This window comes from Diadema antillarum, unplaced genomic scaffold (genome assembly GCF_040938485.1).
Source record: "Diadema antillarum isolate AM-2024a unplaced genomic scaffold, OU_Dant_1.0 seq00000169_RagTag, whole genome shotgun sequence".
Taxonomy (NCBI): Eukaryota; Metazoa; Echinodermata; class Echinoidea; order Diadematoida; family Diadematidae; genus Diadema; species Diadema antillarum.
This window is the reverse complement of record NW_027271238.1, coordinates 123,683-143,126: the sequence shown is the minus strand read 5'-3', so window position 1 is coordinate 143,126 and position 19,444 is coordinate 123,683. Positions and strand designations below refer to the sequence as shown.

The following is a 19,444-nucleotide window of genomic DNA, read 5'->3' as shown; positions in this document are numbered from 1 at the left end:
GAGTTTCCACTGTACAAGATTACATGGTCATACAAAAAAAAAATATTGCCTTTCTATTTTTAATAAATTAATTATTCAAATTTATGCATGAAATCCTATTTTCATCACCTATAACTCCATTAAAAAGACTGAAGGATTGCTAAATTTTGTGTCAGAATTCCTCAAGACTTATCAAACAATTTTGTTGTAAAAAAATAGCACAATCAAAATCAATTTCTTTTGTTTTTTATTGTTTTGTTAATTTCTTATGTATTTCATTGTTTTTTCGACTTTTGTTTTCTATTGTTTTTTTGCCAAAATTTGTTGCAGTCACATTTTCAAGCTTATCTACACTAGAATTGATTAATTTCAATGGTTGAAAGTTGGAATAATCTTATCTATATCAATTTAACCAAAAAACACAATTTGCATTGCATTTGCACACGATATCATGAATTTGAGCTGTTTTCGGGTTGACATGCATATGCAAAACATTATGTAACTTCAGAATGGTGTACCCAGACGTCACAAATTTGGTCTCAAATATGCGGGAGACTTCAATGAAAAAAGTCAGGAAATAACGCGGTAAAATCTTTGCGCGTTGCGAAATCGTGGCGCGAAACGTTGAGGGGGGGTCAATATGACCCCCCAGTTAAAATAGGGTTAATTGTGTCTTTGCAGCTTTTACTATCTGATTTTGACATAGGCAGTGTGTACGACATCCCATACTGAAAAAGATGTACTGCAATCTATATGGTTACCTGCTTCCAGGATGTGGCTTGTTGAGGGAGAGTCGTGCGAGTGGCCTGGTCCACATACTATCCAGTGGAGGCCTCTCAAGATGCAGTGGACAGGAGGAGGTCTCCTGCCTGTAGAATCCTGCATTTTGCAAGGGTGGACGCTGTGCCCTACCTGTCACAGCTGATGTGGCGTTCTGGGCAAATCTCCTCGGAATTGAAGGCAGGGGTACATACTGGTCTTCTTGAATGGCTCGTCCGCAACTGGACTCTTCAAGTGATGATGCAAAGGTATGCTTGGTGGATGACAACGGACATGGTCCAGTCATAATTGCTTCAGATGTTTGATCTTGAGACAAACAATCAAGAGGAGGAACAAACTGATCACTGGAAGGATTCCTGCGCCTCTGTGCAGACTGATGACAGGAAATCTTGGATGGTAGCCTGTCGCCTGATGAGTGGTTAGCTTGATCGCAATGGTTCATTTGGAAGTATGAACTAGAAGGACGGTTCTGTTGGGAGCTAGGATGAGAAAGGGGGTGGTCAGCTGTAGTAGCCATGTCTTTCCAGAGATAGCCAGATGGAGTAGGTGGGTGAAAGTATTCGTCCTGATCTTCAAGGCAGATCACATCATCCTCTGCGACAAGGTCAAAGCACGGCAGGTCCTCTCCAGTTGCATCAAAGCTGAGAGACACATCAGGGAGCTCTGTTCACACGAAGAGAATAACAACAGATGCCATAAAGCAATTATTAATGTATTGTAGTCCTTTCAAAACTGGATTTGTAGAATGCAGTTGAATCAAGAGATGAATCCAGTAAAGATCATGCATTATGTGACATAATGACATCAGGTCATCAAAGGCTTGATAACAAGTCATAGGAGGGTGTTAAAATATAGGTCACCTTCACTTTCATCTCCATCATTCCACTCAGGCTTTTTGTCAGGTGTCCTCCTCCCCTTCTGATCACAGTAAAAGTCCAGGTGCTCCCAGCCAGAAGCCACAGGGGTCTTCTGGGAAGGTGTAAGGTCAGGAGTTCTGGTGGGACAGGGTGTTGCGGGCATGTTCCCCCTTTTCAGTGGTGGAAGGACGTTCTGGTTTGGCTTGTACGCAAACCTGTCCAGGCCTGGTAGAGGGGCATTCAGTGTTGAATCACTGAACTGTGGTTGTTTGAAGTGCAAGAAATGAATGACATGTTTAGAGGTCCAAAAAGTATTCTTTGAGATGAATGATATGTTTTGCAGGTCCAAAATTATTCCATGAGAGAAATCATCACAGTTTTTATACAATAAAAGCTTGCAGGCTCTATTTGTCACTGTCTTCTTGGCATTGCCCCAGGTTGGAAAAAGGAAATGAGCATCTGCTCATCAAAAGTCAAGTTGCATGGACATTAAATTGGAAATCAAAAACATAATTTTCATTACATCTTTTTATGTACAAACCAATGGAGAGTTGTGAGGTGATGACATACCACCTCTGCTGATTTGAATGTGAGATGGTGACCAATTAAGCGACAACATGTGAAATTTCCATAACTTTCTCATCACTTCTGAATTATTAGTCTGATTTAGATGAAAGTTCTACCTCTCTGTTCTTCTTCACTCAGATTGAGGTTGACTAAAATACAGTATAGCATTCCACTTAAAACAATTTAATGAAGAATATTACATCAGTACATTGTTATTTCTGTGTGTCTTATTACCAAAAAAATGTACTGTGAAGAGGTTTGCTGTCTTAAATCAAATACCACTATGCCTGATGATAACCAGGACTTGCATAAACTATTTTTTAGTAATGCTTGTATTTGCTCTGATGCTAAAATATAACTGTTCTCGTGGAGAAATGGCAGCACATGATCTGGTTGTGGTTGCTTGTCCTTTTAGATTTAGGCATGACAACTGCTAAGAGTCCAAAACAATCCAGCCCATATATGTATAAGATGTTATTTTTGCTGTAAGCTATTTAATAGTTGAACCTCATACTCAAGAAATCAACTTCACTCTCAGCTGTTGCTGATCATATTACTGATCTCTTGTTGGAACTATCTTTCCTTACAATTCCAGACAAATTTTCCCCCTGAAGTCTTCTCTTTCTATTCTGGAATTATGATTTTTAATACAAGGTATCTAGTTTCTCATATGATCTTCAAGAAATGCTGATCCATCATAAATGTACCTTGAGCCGTTTGACGTCAGGTGTAACATTCATAGCCTGAGCCCTGTGGTGCAGCTGAGATAGGAAGCCGTCAAGTCCACGCTGAACTTTGGGCCTCTGGGGCGTGGTGGGGACGGGGGCTTCAGTGTGACTGGTGCATTCCCCTAGAGGGGGCCTCTTGGTGGCCGACGCCCTAGACTTGGGTGCCGGCTTGACGGGGATTCCAAACTTGCAGCAGCTGTGACCACATGTGTCCTTGTCCAGACAGCGATGGCAGCATGGTTTCCGCTCCCCATAACATCCAGGATCTGTGTCTTAACCAAATGCAATTGATGATTGAAAACTTTAAGCACCCTAATGATTCCCTGAAAGAATACTTGTAAAGGGTGGTAGCATACATGTATACCAGATGGTTTATCTATACCTTTTAACTGATCAAACATATTTGTTAAAAGGGATGGCTAGTATCTCATCAGTGGGAATCAGTGGGAATGCTGGGGGATGATTGTTCCAATTCTTGTGCATTCATTTAAGAGTACATTATATATATCTATTGGTGTGTGAAAATTATTTGCTTCAGAATGGTCTCGTATTCAAGTAATGTGCAGTTCAATGTTTCCAGGTTAGCATGCCTGTACAGTGACCGGTCGATCGTTAACAATCGACCATTAACGATCGACCCGACACTGTACAGGCATGCTAACCTGGAAATATTGAACTGCACATTTCTTGAATATGAGACCATTCTGAAGCAAATAATGTTCACACAACAATAGAATGTACTCTTAAATGAATCCACAAGGATTGGAACAATCATCCCCCAGCATTCCCACTGATTCCCACTTATCAGGTACTAGTCATCCCCTTTAAATGATACAACACATGATATCTATTCGATTCACTCGTTCAGAATATCAGCTCTGCAGAGGGAGAATGACTCAAATTTTTTCTTTCCAGATAATGTTCCAGCAAAACATATTTCCTTACAAAAGTCTAAAAGGCAAAGTAGATTAGAGTGTACAAGATTTTGATCAACCTTAAAATGTTTTGACTTGAAATATTTGCAGGTATCTAAACCATAATTTGCTGTTATGAGGCAGCAAATTAAAAGTTCAATTAAGTTGCTCTAATAGAAGAAGCTGAATACCAGAACACTGATGATATGAATGTTCTAAACACTGATACAGTGCACTCCTGTTATAACGAACACGGTTATAACGAAATTCCAGATACAATGAAGTAAAAATTCAGGCCGCAACATTATCCACTGTATCTATTTTTATTGTTTATTTGTTCAGTTAAAATGAAATTTCTATACAGCGAAAGAAAACTGCCGGTCCCGAGGACTTCGTTATAGCGGGAGTCCACTGTACCAAAACTGATCTTTCATACTGATGGTATTCATGTCAACATCAGTGCTTGAGAATTACATGCACATACTCTCGTTTGACAGTGCAGGCATTTGGGGCTTGCTGCAAATTCTTCTGGAGGATGAGCTTGGGACAAGCTTAACAAGGGCCGGCTTTGTTTCGGAGTTTGGAACAGACGCCTCGGTAACAGCCCTGAGGTGTTTCGGCCCAGAATAGAATGGGGTGTACACATTCTGCACGTCCAAACCAACTGTAAAGCAGTATAATAGAAAAATTACAAATGATACACACACACACACACACACACACTGAACTTCTCTCTGTGCCACATGAATTACAAAATAGGAAGCTCTTCCTGTGAGAGAGTGTAATTAAAGTTGTATCTTCAGTATTGACAATAACAGATACAAGTTGGTGGGACAGAAGTGTTTCTGCTTTTTTCTTAAGTGTGTATGTGACATCTGCAGGTCACACAAATTATTCCTGATATTTCTGAGAAGCAAAGGCAGTGGTACTTTTTGCAGGCTTACAAAGATGTGGAGAACTGCACTTTGTTTCGGGATAACAAGCTGCTTCAATATGTAATTTAATACTAGGCAAAAGTGATAAAGTTTTATCAACACTATGCATGAGAACAGTACTATATATCACTCAACACTGCCATGTAACCTGATCTGATAGACGAAAGTGTTGATGGGCAGTGACCTCAAGCATCAAGACCTTTCTTGCAGTGTCAACCCCTACTCACCGAAAGATGCAATTAATATCTCACAGCATTATTGCTGGTTGAATCACAGAGGTGAAAGATACAGGGATGATATGAATTTGGCAGAGACACCTGCACGTCTTTACACCCCACACACAGACACACATGCACACACACACATACAGATATACATGGAGGTGGCAGAGGGCAGTTCAGTGATTTTTGAAAGGAATGGCTGTGGTTGGTTCAAATGCTGATGGCTTACTAATGGCATAAAGTATATTTACAGTGCAGCTACAACATGTTAGACTCAAACCTGAAGCCATAGATGTGGGAGTGGAAATGATAACATATTAAAACAAAGAGTATCAACACAAAATTAAGGGGGCATCGATGCTCTGCAAAGTATACAAAGTCAACATCCTTTTAGTTTTAATTGGATGATGAGCATCACATATCTGTTTCATATAGTACCGTAGTCCTGGCTGACGAGATTGATGCTTATGTCCTCTCCCTTGAGGGCTCTCTTCACCTCCACTCGACGTGTCCAGACACCAGACTGAAGCAGCTGGTTATCCCTGTGTCAAGTTGTGGGTGAGAAAGTTTTTTCTTGTTAGCAAACCCATGGGTACTTTACTTTCCCACTATGAACTAATTGTAAGCTCTTACTTTACTTGGATATCTCAACAAGCTACCTTATAGTGAAATCAAATGCACTGATAACATGCCGCCCATAACTACGTAGCCCTTATCCTGACAGAAAGATGACTGTCATGGTTGTTAATATCACTCATCGATTAGAAAAATAGCATGTATATGTCTCAAATGTCCGAATTACAGATGCTTATTTCCACCCATGCAAAATTAATACGGTCAACCTTGCCAAGGTTGAATCCGTTTGGACTGAAGAAATAGCTTCGACTTTAAGAAAACTCAACTTACGAGGGATTAAAATCAATAGAATATAAAGAGAAGAAGACTTGAGAGGACCTTTGACTTAGGTGATTATTTGACTCATGCGCGGTCGACTTAAGAAAGGTTGATTTTACACTGAAATTGTTGTAATCGTTCATGTCTCTCAGTACAAAAGATGTATGGTAACTCATGTTATACAGAACCAACATGGCTGTATTTTGCTTGTTTCTTTTTTTTCTAACACAATGTCATATCAACCTCATCAATTTAATCACATGTCAATTTAACTGGTATTCTTCTTGTTCGAAAGCACTTTGTATCAGGCAAACTTTCTGCATTTTTAAAGTTTTAATATTGTCGCAGACAGCTTACATGATTCTCTGCTTGTAGACCACCTTGTTATCTGCATCACCCAAGAGGAGGAGGCAGGAATGGTTCCGTTTGGTAGTCTGCTTCTCAGACAGCTGCTCCCAATTGAGGAGACTTACAGTGATGCTCAGTTCTGCTCTCATGGGGCTGTACCTCGGAGTCTGGAATGACAGCCACAGATTGATAATGAGACCAGTATACCTACATCTACCAACTTATCTCTCTTCCATTTTTTTCTCTATATGAATCTCTGTTTATCCATCTCTTTTCATATATATGTACTTATATCTAGCTTTGATCTCTCTAATCATTAAGGTATTCATCCAGCCATCTATCTATTCATTTGTCGACCTACCCAAATATATATCAAAATATATATCAATTTATTTACAATTGTTTGTGTGTGCATGTACGTGTGTTTCTGACTAGAATTAAAGATATTGTTATATTGTTGACCAAATAAAAGAAATTGGAGACCTCTCTGCAAATAAACTCATGTTTTGGGTCCTGAATAATAGCTGACTGCAATATCTGGAAAATGTGTTTACATCTTCCTTAGATGACCGAATTGCTGTGGATGCAAATACCCACTCTAAGCAAATTTTGTATCCGACTATTTTGACTGATGTTCTGACAGAGCCTTATAATAGGATGATTTAAAAAAAAAGATGTCACACACAGATGAACGATAACAAATCCTACCAGGGGATGTAGACATAAGATATTTCTATGTTGTTACTCGCTCAACAGAGTATTTTTACCCTAAAAAAGAATTTTGCAATGAACAGTACACATTATGAATATCCTAGGTAATATTATTCATGTGGAAATGCATGAGATATTTCTTTGTGCTGTTGCTCTGTTGTTACCTGCTCAATTGAAACATCATACTTTGGGAGATGCTGAATGGCTTCGATGATCTGGTTGCCAAAAGGAGGATGTCTGTTCAAAATCTAATTTACAACAAAAAGAAATAAGCTTGAATGACCATGGGCTGACATAATGAATAAACTTCAAATCAATAGAATAAGATTTAGGTAAGGTTACAATAGATCTTACAGGATATCCACTCGTCATTCTGAAGATATTTCAACCTTTCTTGCTCTCAATTGCTGCATGTATGCTGTGTATGAATAGAACTATTAACTGGTAGAAATAAAGCAGCAAATGTATGACAAAGTTAGCTTCTTACTTTTGAAAACATATAATCGGTTACTGGGGAAAATGCCCCTCCAAGGTCTTAAAGCTGGGCTAAATTGTACAAAAGACTCACCAGTTCAATCTCCCGTGGGTTCTTCTTCTCTAATGCCTGGAAGCTGACCAGTCCTGCATTGACCAAGGCAGTGGACATAGCGGGGCCAATCTTGTCCAGCTGGCGGGCCACGTGCTTTGAGTTCTCCCACAGCCTGGCCTGGGTGCACTTGGCTGCAATGACTGCACTCAGTAGGGACTGAAACTCTGTTCTGGTCATCAGGTATTCTGTCAAGCCTGGTTATTAAATATATTAGCAAAGACAAAGGGGAACGCATAATCTAATATCCACAATGCCAATAATACTGCAATGGGTAGATCTAGAAATTATTAACATGACACAGCTGGGTCGTAACTGATCCAAAACTATTTTGCCAAAATGCTGATTGTATGAAACCCCATTTTAGTATTTAATGAATAACATTCATGTTGTCTCACCCTGTGCAATGCCACAAAATCATACTCACTCTACAGCACTCACACACTCACAATTTTAGCACTGTACACAAATATCCAATGTGGTATTATAGGGAAGTTACTGATTCTTTCAAACCTAACTGATGATATTGCATACAGGAAATCAACAATGTCTTTACTGAGGAAGGTTTGTGGTATTTCAGGTTCAAGAAGGAACGTTGCTCTTTAAGGAGTAGGTCCTACATGATGCACTACATTAGATATGTCTTTCGAATTTTTACTCATTTTTTTACTCATTGTATGAGTGATTAACCTATAGAAGCCTGTGGATGAATACTTGGGACCACAGCTACCGTCTTGTAATACTCAAGTGTCTTGTTACATCTGATCTTATTGTACTGAGATCCTATTTACTCGAGAAATGATTTTAGGAAATTACATTCACGCAGGTCTGTGATACATTGCTATCTTATTAAAAGTCATACTGCCCTTCCCTGTAACAAACACCTTTCCCAGGCACCCTACACTATACTTACATCTAGTGAGTCTCTGGCACGCCCTAAAGATCTTGAAGCAGTCCTGATTCAGGGCAAACTCTTGAATGGGGATAGAGCCCAGTGTGGCCTGCAGTAGACTTGAGGGGCAAATCACATGTAGAAAAGTGAGTTGATAAACTCTAGGATTGTATCAATTTAGTGGTTTTGATCTGGTGGATGTCAATTTGATATTTTTATTGAACATCTCCTCTGAAGAAGTCTTTGTAGCTGAATTAAAAACCAAAGACGGTTTACAACAAATTTATACAGGCCATACTTGGAAGTACAGTACATCCTTGTTTCAGTTTTTTGTACTTTTGCAAGAAATTATAAAGTAATATAGCAAGGTAATCAAAACTTGATAAAAATATGACACTTTGGATGAAATTTTCTTTTCAGTAACTAGCAAACACATGATTGTCTGCAATGATTAGAATATATGTGGTAATCCACAAAGTTAAATTGATTACCAGGTACATGTAGTTGGCACACTATTAAGGAACAAAAAGAAAGAAAGAAAAGAAAACCAAATACACAGGTGGTAATTTGCAGGTGATGCTTTAGGGTAGTTTTTTTAAAGAATGTGATTAGCAGCCCTATGATGCTCACCAGTTGACTTTCATGTCGGTAGTCTTTATCTTGCCGTTCATGGAGAAGCGGATGGTGATGTGGTTCTTGTCCTTGTTCATCTTGTTCAGGACCTTCCTCTCGTTCACCCTGAGCTGGATGTCAGCAAACTCCTTGCACTGGGACAGCAGCACAATCTTTGTGGGTGTGACATCAAATGATATATGGTGGAAGTAATGACAATATCTGAATTCACTCAGACTGGACTTACTTTGGAGCTGCAGAGCATCAAACCATCTACCATTTAGGATATACAGTCAAACCTGCCTTAGCGGCCACCTGTCTATAGCGGCCACTGAAAAATCCCCCCGAGAGAAAAGCCACGTTGAAGACCCTGTGTATAGCCGCCACCTGTCTAACGCGGCCAAAAACCTGATGGAGCCTTTTAATAGCCGAGCCGATAATTCAGCATGTTTTTCTGCTTTTTAGCCGTGCCAGTCATTCCTGGGAGACGTTCAGTGATCGCCACCGTTGCATTCATCACTTATTCAGTCACAATAATGCACTAGTGTTAAGCTTTCTTCATGACTGTGCACAAGCTACATTTACTGTGCAACAATTTCATAAACACCGGCATTGTTCTATGCATGATACACACTTGTGCATACGTACACACATATATACATGTAAGTATTTATAGATGTATACAACGATGATACGTGTACATGTAGGCAATGCACACAAAGTTGGACTACCTGTCTATAGCGGCCACCTGTCTATAACGGCCACTTTTTCCGTATCCATTGGGTGGCCGCTATAGACAGGTTTGACTGTAGTATAATACCTGGTATTATCTTGTCATCAAAGCATTCCATAGTAGTCCCTACTTTTACCAACAGCCTGATTCTCCTACTGTGACTACAGAAACATTGATCTTAATCAAATATCGATTACACGGCACAAGTGTAATGTTTATCAGAAAACGCCAACAAAATGATAATCATTTTGAGAAGTATTGATATAGAAACAAGCCATTTACCATGTCAGAGAGGTTCTCCGTGCCAGCAATCTTAGTGAACTGCTTCATTGTCTCAAAGGCCACGCAATACCTTGCCATGAGCCTCCCTGTCTCTGTGTGTGACATTTGAAGAGAGAGAAATTACCTTTTATGTCAAAATAGTACAAGTGATTGTCCAACACTTTAGGCAGATTGGAATTCTTTCCTTTTTAAGCATGAGCAGATGCAAGACAGCTATATTCTGAATGCTAGATTCAGTCAACTTCACGTAAGTCTACAGCGCACATGTCAAATAATCGGCTAGGTCAATGAAAAAAAGAATGAGCTCAATCTATATTCATAGGCATATGTGTGTATTCCTCTGTGCATGCAGAAGTCATTTATATATGAATTAAGTCCATGCATTTTCCCAGTCCTGTCAAGGTTGTATGTTGACCTTATCTTACCCTTTCTGAGCTTTCCCCCATTCTCTCCTTAACAGTCATCCATTAGGTAAAAATTGATTTTTCAAGTGTAGGCTCTAAAGAACTAACTGATTGGAGTACTTGCATGAAAGTGTGTAGTGGTAAATGTGCCTTGTAAGTCTCTCTTTTTGTCCTTTTTTTTTTGGGGGGGGGGGGTGGAAGCTGAAGGTGAATGGCATTGCAACAAAGCAATATGGATCACCATAAAATATTTCCTGCAGAGGCACATATGGAAGTACAACAAAAGAGTACTTTCTTTGTTTTTTAAATCAACTGATGTGACTTCTCACTATCTCAAATTCACTGTAAACATACGCCATATTGAAGAAGTGGGATGCATCTGAGGAAAGCCAGTGCACATTCAATCAAACTTACCAAGAGGTTTGAGAACGCCACTCCCCATGTCCATGCTGATGAGATTAATACTGGCCAAGGATTTCAGATCTTTGGTACACATTTCTGTTATAGAAATAAAACATAAAGGAATAGGTGAAAATGAATCAAATTTGAATGAAAGACTCTTAAATTTGTTGGACTCATTTGGGTATGATAGAAACTGTATGTTTTATATTTACATTTATATCATTTACATTTTTATTTAGAAAAATTATGTGTGAGCATACAAAACACATTTGCTGGGTTTTTAAAAAAAATGAAGAATACAGTGCACTCCCATTACAACGAACACGGTTAAAACGAAATTTTGTTATAACGAAGTAAATCTTCTGGTCCCAAAATTATCACCATTAAAGTCTATGGTACAAAATTCACTTATAACGAACACGGTTATAGCGAAATTTCCGTTATAACGAAGTCTTTTCCGAGCGCCACTGACAAAGAAAAACAAAAGAAATGTGCTCCGTTATAACGAAATGCGAATTGCTTTCGAAAATACGTAGTGGAACAAGTATTCATAGCGTCTCTGCATGGGTGAACGCTTCACACCACTGTGTGTTTGCTCCTTGTGTCACGCACAGTTTCTGAGGGGAACTTGCGTTTATTATTGTAATACAGTTATCCCACCACATTTCACATAGCTTTCCAGCGTATGATGAGTATTCACCAAACATAATGGGCCGAATGCATAAAACAAGCAATTGCCGAAGTGCTTGTAAGCAATTGCTTTAAGCAAAAGCACAAGCTCGTCTAGCAAAAGGTCTAGCTCAAGCAATTGCTTAAATCCATATGCATAACCTTTTGCTTGTGCTTATACCTTTTACTTGTCCAGCACAAGCAATTGCTTGCATTTTCAACAAAAGGGACGTCACGCCTGTGCGAGCACAAGAACAAAGGCGAGTGTGACAACATGTATTTGAAAGGACATGTGTGTGCCAAACCATTTCCTGACATAGCAGAAGAGCTATGAAATGCACACACAGACTCACACACACATCTATACATACACACATACTGGCTGATTCCCATCACTGCTGATAGTAGCCCGGATCTGCCAGATCGCACGTAGAGAGAGGTCTCCTTGCTCTCCACCGAGTCAGACATCCTACCTGTTTTTCATTACATTTTGCGTGGTAACCACTGGACATTCCCGTTGTTGAAACCAAAAAGTTTCTTACACTTCTTAGGGGTAATTTCCTGTAGATTTATACCACTCCTGCACAAGTAGGGTCTTTCTTTTATGAATGTGAAAATGATACTTAAAAGGGAACATCCCAGTTAAGCAAAAGCTCAAGCTCATTTTACAGAGCTTGGAAAATCGTAAGCAATTGCTAGCAAGACTAAGCAAAAGGTATGTTTTATGGATACGTTTTTAAGCAAATGCTTGGTCTCAAAGCAATTGCTTGCGAGCAGCAAGCAATTGCTTGTGCTTGCTAGCAAAAGCTTCTGCTCGCAAGCAATTGCTTGTTTTTATGCGTACGGATTCGAGTAAAAGGCTAGCACAAGCAATTGCTAGCATTTATGCATCCGGCCCACTGTGATATATACGTGGTTCTGTATTTTCGTTATATAACGTATTTGTTCAGTTATAACGAAATTTCGTTATAACGAAAGAAAACTGCCGGTCCCGAGCATTTCATTATAACGGGAGTGCACTGTATAGGCTCATTTCTTGAACTACAGCATTAAGTGCTGTTGTAATGAACAACATTACAAACAATCCGAATGCACTCAAATGTAAGCATTTGTCATGATATTTCATTCTAAATATCAAATACTAATGCTAAATATATCATTCATTCTTATACTTGACTCAGTATGAATAAGGTTGACACATATACATTTCAAACCAAGGCATATGCCAAAACTCATCAGGCATGTTACATCAGCCATACAGACTGGTTTGTACAATAGTACATTTAGAAATCAAGTTTTATAGGTTATTTCTGCTTGGGCCTTCACAGGAATCTACTGAATTAGTATCATTCAGACACATTGATATCTTGAAGGCCAGTTTGAAATGAGAGGAGGTACATGAGAAACCTTGTAATTTCTGCTCAAGCTGTGTCTGAGTGAGTCCCACTGGTAGCCCATAGTGGGTGGGGTTCTTCTGGAGGCGGATGTAGAGGAAGGTAGATTTGAGCCACTCCAGGGCGATCTTCATCTTGTCTATGGTGTGGAGGACTATCTCAGCATTCAGATGTTCCACCAAGTGGTTGTGAAGACTGTGGCACATGGATGAAATAATGTAGGATGCATCATATTTTGAATGATTTGTTGGCCTACTGCTACTTGATGACCTGTAAGCAGCTTCTTGTTACACCAATCAACAGACAGATGAATAGATGAATATATGTACATGAAGAATGAAATGTCAACTAAAAAAAAAAATGCTTCCTGATTTTTACTGTTTGGTTTCTTACACACATTTATTCATCTTGCTATGTTGGTGGAACCCACTTTGACAGAAAAAAAAAATGTCATGGGTGCCTACAGTCAGTGATATTAATGCACGGATGTAACTAACTGTTCATAATTGTTTTAGTTTTTCACTGTTAAATTGGTTAATGCAAATAGACAAATATACAAAGAATGTGTTACAGTATTTTCTCTTTCCATAAGGCGAAGCTTTATTCACAATTAAACTCTCTTAGATATCTCATAATTATATAAACTGGTACAACCCCTCTCCATGGAATGATCAGCGAAGTCTCTACACACAAAAACTGCACACACATACAAAAATCAAAACCATATCTGAATCCTATTTATTGATTCTTTAATTTTTTTCAGTCAAACTGGTTCACAATGTAGGTTTGATAAGTGTTAATAACAATTATCATACTACAAGACTTATCTTGAACTGCATACCTGCTTTCGATCTCTTCTGTCCCATTCAGGAGATTTTCATACTTGAACTGTACAGATGAAAGAGAGAAGATTTACTCCTTTGGAAAGTGCATGTGCTACTGCTTTTCCAATAATTTTCATAGGACTCTGACATGATGTGTGCAGACTTGACAATTCGTGAACACTGCTCATCATGAATCAAAACACGATTCAATTTCAAAATTCAATAGGCAACAACAAACAATCTAAATATGAACTAGAGTATAAATTCACTCTTTCTACAAAACATTATTTTTATCATGACAGGTTCATATTATACATAAATGAGACTTTGAGACTTTAGGCATGCTGTAAACATCCACCTCTTGTATACTCTTAACATATGAACAATGTACTACAGGCTTTAATGTGGCTTTCACATCCATTAACCCATTGAGGATGGACTGATTTTGCTATTAAGACACATTTCCCATAGACCCCTGCCTGAGTATTCTTGGGACTCGTCTTCTGTGGATTAATGCATATTACAGGAATTCATGAAGCTGCAAATTGACTGGAAATTCCAAACCTTTGTCTTTTGCTTGGTCATGATGACAGCCGTTGCTGTGGTGTCAAACTGTGGCCTGCCCGCCCTGCCAATCATCTGCAGGATCTGGGTCTCGCTGTACTCTCGGTACATCCCGGCAGCGTAGTGCTGTGTGGACTTCACCACCACCAGGTGTGCCGGCAAGTTGACCCCCATCGCTAGGGTACTGGTTGACACTGATGCAGAGACGTAGGAAAGGGGAGGGAGGTTTGAATGATAATGGACGTAAATTTGCCATGTGTCATACAGTAGGCGTGTCTTCATCAGCCCGAAGTTCAAACTAGCGGGACATTTTGCGGTCTTAGTAAATAGCCCGATACAGCGAATGTGCGTCTTCATCAGCTCGAACAGCCTGCTTCAGGAAATTAGTCCAAAAATTAACGCATGCGCATTTTGCAATATTACTCTGCCTAGCTTGCGGTTCGAAAGTGGATTTCCCCGCTCAAAATCTCCTATATCACCGTATGTACGATACTACAACCAGGGAGGTGAGCGGTACAGCAAATTCTCTCCAAAGGGATATTAATAATGCTACTCTTTTGTCCAGTGAGGCATCTTATATGAAGTTAACAAATTGCAATGTTTAAACAAATAAAAAATACTCACAATCTGCAAGAATCTTCAGCTAAGGAAGAAGTTTACAAAAAACAGCTAGCATGCATGGCACTGAGTTTTATTAGGGAGGTGAGAGAAATCACCTCCCTGGTTTTAATGATGTCAACAACAGTAGGCCTATGTGATCCTGGATGAATACACCGTGCGTGGGGGTAATATACTATACACAATTACTAGCTTGTACATGCGTTTTCCATTGCAAGCTGGCTAACCAGAAGCGTGGAGGGATCGAGAAAATTTCGGGCTGATGGAGACGCACCCAAAATAGCGCGCTATTTCACGAATCAGTGCTCTAGTTGACGAACTAGACCAAGATTTTGGGGAAAATTTTCCCGATCAAATAGCGCGCTATCTGCGTCTTCACTACACAGATAGCGCGCTATTTTGACATCGGACTAGTTTGGTAACCGCAATATAGCGCGCTATTTTGAAACTTCGGGCTGATGAAGACACGCCTAGTGTCTAGACAGCACTGCCACAAGGTTATCAGAAGCACCTGTCCTGGGTCTAGATGATATCTTATCACAATGCCAACACTATCATTATCATCTACGGTATATCAGGATTATCATATGCACCAAACAGGGGAGGTTCATGTACCTTGTCGTGAGGCTTTTAAAGCTCTAAAGAGTTTATCAGGATCGCCACCAAATAATGATGAGAACTCAACTGGCAGGTGGTACCAAATGGATTTCATACAGCACATACTTTATAGTATAATCTAACGTCATTGCTATAAACATGATACATTACGTTAATTTCCGGCAGTGCTGATAAAAAGAGAAGGCGGTATGCAGCAAACAAATTGATTTTATTCACAGGGAAATAATAGGACAGTTACAGATCAACATGACATTGATGTGAAAGATATTTTTTACAGCGCCAAGTAGCTGGTAACCTGACCCAAGTTTGTACAAACATGACAAATAACATGCATAGCCAAGGAATCTGCATCTTATTCTGATTCTCTTTCTTATTTTTACTGCCTTGAGTGGTTGCACTTTCAGTTATATGATGTCTAGAGGGGAAAAAAATGATAGGTTGTTTGAGAAATCTCATGCTCTGTCCTTACTGAGGACTGGTAGATCCCCCTGTAGGAACATCTCTTCCACTGCCTTCCTATCCTGGATATCCAATCCAGCATGGTGGAAGCCAACACCATTCATCACAAGGTCTGCAAATTTGGCAAAAAGTACAATGATAGAAATGTTATGTTACTTGTTGCTTCCGTTACTGGCTAAATGTATCTGTATAAGCTTCACCTTTGCCTTCCTGTTTCCTCTCCTTATCTTTGTCATCCAATTCTGTTCATTGCGGTCTGTAATGAGATCAAGGTTTGGATCCGACCTTTGTCCTCTTTTGCATGAATAAGTTGTTGTGTGTGTGTTTTTTTTGCATTGGTAACCTGAATCCTTTAAAGAGAATACACATATCTGTTATATACATAAGTTATTATACTCTTACACAATTTGAATTCATTGCACATGTATGTATCAAATTCAAATGTTTGACCATTAAGATTTGCCATTCGGCCTCCTGTAGGATGTATGAAAAATGGGTAGGGTTAAGTCATATGCCATTGTCAACACAAGGAAAAAAACTTGTTACATCAAGTCAAATTTTAGTGCGTGAATTGTAGCATTTATCACTTAAGCCTATGTTCATCATAATCATCAAAGTATGACAACGTTCTCATGTGTCTTTGCAATAATACCTCTCAGCTTGGAATCTCTGATGCGATTGTTGTATATCTGAAGTCTCTGACGGTAGATGGAGTTCATGATGAATCTTGCCTCCTTGACGAGTATTGCAGCAGCTTGCTCTACTGCCTTCCTTGTGGCGCAGAACTAACGGAAGTCCATTACAAGAAAAAAATACAGGGAGACACTAAATCTCTTCGAAGGTAATGTTTGCATCTGGAAATAGATGAAACATGCTCAATTTAAATAGATGTTCAGGAAAGGAAGAAGGATTGTAGGTACTTTGATGGATCAGAGATTAAAGGAAAACATAGATATGTACCATCTAGCAGCAAAATCTATCAATTAGGTAGTACCTCCACTGTACCTCCTTCAGGATTTGTAATGCAGCAGGATTTTGTAGCAGAAGTAGCAAAGATACATATTCTAAATAAAACCACACTTCTGCTGGCAAGTAAAAAACCCCCCCAAAAACACTATTGAAGAAAGCCTCTATATTCTTAGATGTATAATAGGTTGATAACTAACTAGTCTATTGGGAATGAAGTGTATCATAAAAAAAAAATGCAGAGTACACAGATATCCAAACATCACATGGATGTCTCACCATATATAACATTGACCATAAATTGTTCAAGTTCATTTACACTCCGACAGCACAAGAGCCACTTCCAACAGTGTAGACATAGTTATGGTGTCTTCTGCAATATGTTCATTAACACTTTTTGTGTCAATGAGTCAAATTTTCACAAATTTCACCAACATACCTATGAACAAGAATTTAATGTGGCACGCAGAGAGTTAACAAGTATCATTCCCTTACCACAAGAGTAGGCTTGTTCTCAGAGTATGTCTGGATGACTCCACTCAGCTTGTAGTTCAGTGACAGATCAAACTTGAAATCAGAGAAGTTTTCTGAGCAGGGATAGCCAAGAACCACCTTGCGTAGTTTCACTGGTCTGTGACTGTCGTCAAATCTGGAGAAAAAAAATCCAGGAAAATTGTCCACAGTATAAAGAATGACTTACCGTCAGTTAATCATGATTTGTTGGTTTAGTGGAGTTTATTTGAAATCAAAGCAGACCTATATACCTGGCCCACAAGACATGTAATGACAATGTGCCTGAAGATTCTAGCCTTTAATGGTGTTTGCTGCAAGTATATGTCAGAATAATGTATTATGGAATAATGTGTACTACTTAATCATCACTATTGTCTTTTATCAGAAGACTCAGTGATAGTCTATTTCATAGAATAGCATAAGATTACCTACAGTGTGATGATAAAGTTTCATATTCTTCTTAACTCTAGAATTCTACATTTGAATTAAGTAGTGATATTTGATTTTGATTGTTTGTTTGTTTGAATAGGCATTCATAGAGGTCAACCTACCTATGGAATATTGCAGCTTGTCCAGCTGACCCCAGCCACTCTGCTATCTGCATGTTATAAAAAGAAAAATCAAAGTATCAATCATCATAACAGCATCTGACCATAAAACTTCATGAATTTACAACATTTCTGTAGAAAGACTACTCCAAGTGTTGTGCATTGCAGAAGTTGGCACATGATATAATGAGAGATAGCAACTTTTTGAGCAATGAAAGATAATATGTAGATTTCCTGGTGCTGGCATTGAATGTTGTGGTAGGAAATGGGCAACATGTCATGGACTGGACTGACATACATCTCTGATATTGGGTATGGTTGCCGATACTGCCACAAAGCGGAGGCGAGCGGCTCTGCTTTCTTCTGTAGCATGACTAGAGTTTGTTTCATGCTCTGGCTGGGCTGCCCTGACTGTCTTCATTCTGCTGATAACAGCCTCTACAGTAGCACCACGTGTCTCTTCATTCAGTGAGTGAACCTTAGCAAGAAGAGTGATAGAAACAGAAGTCAGTACCATGATCACCAGGTTGATATGTAAATGTATTGACAGTACGGAACTTTAATGTGTACATCAACAATAGATGATGACCAATATATTTCCATAATCAAGTGTGGGGAAGCTCTGGCCTGAGAATGGCATGCATTTTTGTATCTGCTACTACTACTCATGCCAATACTTATACCTCTTGTTTTACCAACAGTCAACAAAATTACACACTATATTAAACCATATGCAGGAAGCTACTTAGAAGATAGTTAAAGCAGACTGCATATAAAACATGTACTTATATCAATGAAATTAGTATTACCCACATACATGAATTACGTGGGTAATAATCATCCTTACAGATTTTTCAAGAGAGAATATGCTGCTGAATACGAATATAAGTGAATATTTCCCACCTCATCTACAAGGAAAAGCTTGACCAGCTGTACCAGGGACTGGTTATCTCGCCATCTTCTTGTCATGCTGTCCCACTTTTCCTGCAAGTGGCAGAAAACATGGTGTTCTCTTTTCTTTCTTTTTTTTTTTTTGCAATCATTGTTTTTTTCATTCAAATACAGACTTTTTTCCCCCAAAAAATCTCTTTACCATGTAATTGTTCACTGTGTTTGATTTTCACTGTCGTAATAGCTTCAAACCTCATTCCCATCTCAAATATTTATCTAAGTGCATTATCATATCAGGCCTGTAACTGGGATGTGTGTTTCATACCCTCCCCCTCCCCCCCCCCCCAAAAAAAAAAAAAAAAGTTTGCTTGGGAAGTTGGGAACACAGTTTGGAATGCATAGTTATACAACACAACTGAAATGCAATCAGAGCTTTATTTTCAGATAGAATTCCGCCCCTCCCCCCCCCCCAAAAAAAAAAATAAATAAATAAATAAATAAATCCCCTACCCTTGGAGGTATGACACACCACCGA

General features: G+C 39.0%; 1 protein-coding gene across 1 annotated transcript in view; it reads right to left on the bottom strand.

The window, feature by feature from the left end:
* Nucleotides 1-736: 736 nt before the first annotated feature.
* Nucleotides 737-19,444, bottom strand: part of LOC139728171 (probable ATP-dependent DNA helicase HFM1) — a 34,649-nt gene continuing 15,941 nt past the window's right edge. The window contains exons 4-24 of the mRNA XM_071639134.1: nucleotides 18,922-19,002; nucleotides 18,317-18,496; nucleotides 18,022-18,068; nucleotides 17,453-17,606; nucleotides 16,644-16,776; nucleotides 16,002-16,103; nucleotides 14,297-14,490; nucleotides 13,750-13,796; nucleotides 12,922-13,103; nucleotides 10,858-10,941; nucleotides 10,040-10,131; nucleotides 9,043-9,197; nucleotides 8,434-8,531; nucleotides 7,503-7,717; nucleotides 7,099-7,182; nucleotides 6,233-6,390; nucleotides 5,420-5,523; nucleotides 4,310-4,489; nucleotides 2,891-3,177; nucleotides 1,620-1,875; nucleotides 737-1,422 (exon numbers count right to left, since the gene is read on the bottom strand). Of these exons, the coding sequence (XP_071495235.1) occupies nucleotides 737-1,422; nucleotides 1,620-1,875; nucleotides 2,891-3,177; nucleotides 4,310-4,489; nucleotides 5,420-5,523; nucleotides 6,233-6,390; nucleotides 7,099-7,182; nucleotides 7,503-7,717; nucleotides 8,434-8,531; nucleotides 9,043-9,197; nucleotides 10,040-10,131; nucleotides 10,858-10,941; nucleotides 12,922-13,103; nucleotides 13,750-13,796; nucleotides 14,297-14,490; nucleotides 16,002-16,103; nucleotides 16,644-16,776; nucleotides 17,453-17,606; nucleotides 18,022-18,068; nucleotides 18,317-18,496; nucleotides 18,922-19,002 (3,519 nt within the window). The remainder of the gene's footprint in view (nucleotides 1,423-1,619; nucleotides 1,876-2,890; nucleotides 3,178-4,309; nucleotides 4,490-5,419; nucleotides 5,524-6,232; nucleotides 6,391-7,098; nucleotides 7,183-7,502; nucleotides 7,718-8,433; nucleotides 8,532-9,042; nucleotides 9,198-10,039; nucleotides 10,132-10,857; nucleotides 10,942-12,921; nucleotides 13,104-13,749; nucleotides 13,797-14,296; nucleotides 14,491-16,001; nucleotides 16,104-16,643; nucleotides 16,777-17,452; nucleotides 17,607-18,021; nucleotides 18,069-18,316; nucleotides 18,497-18,921; nucleotides 19,003-19,444) is intronic.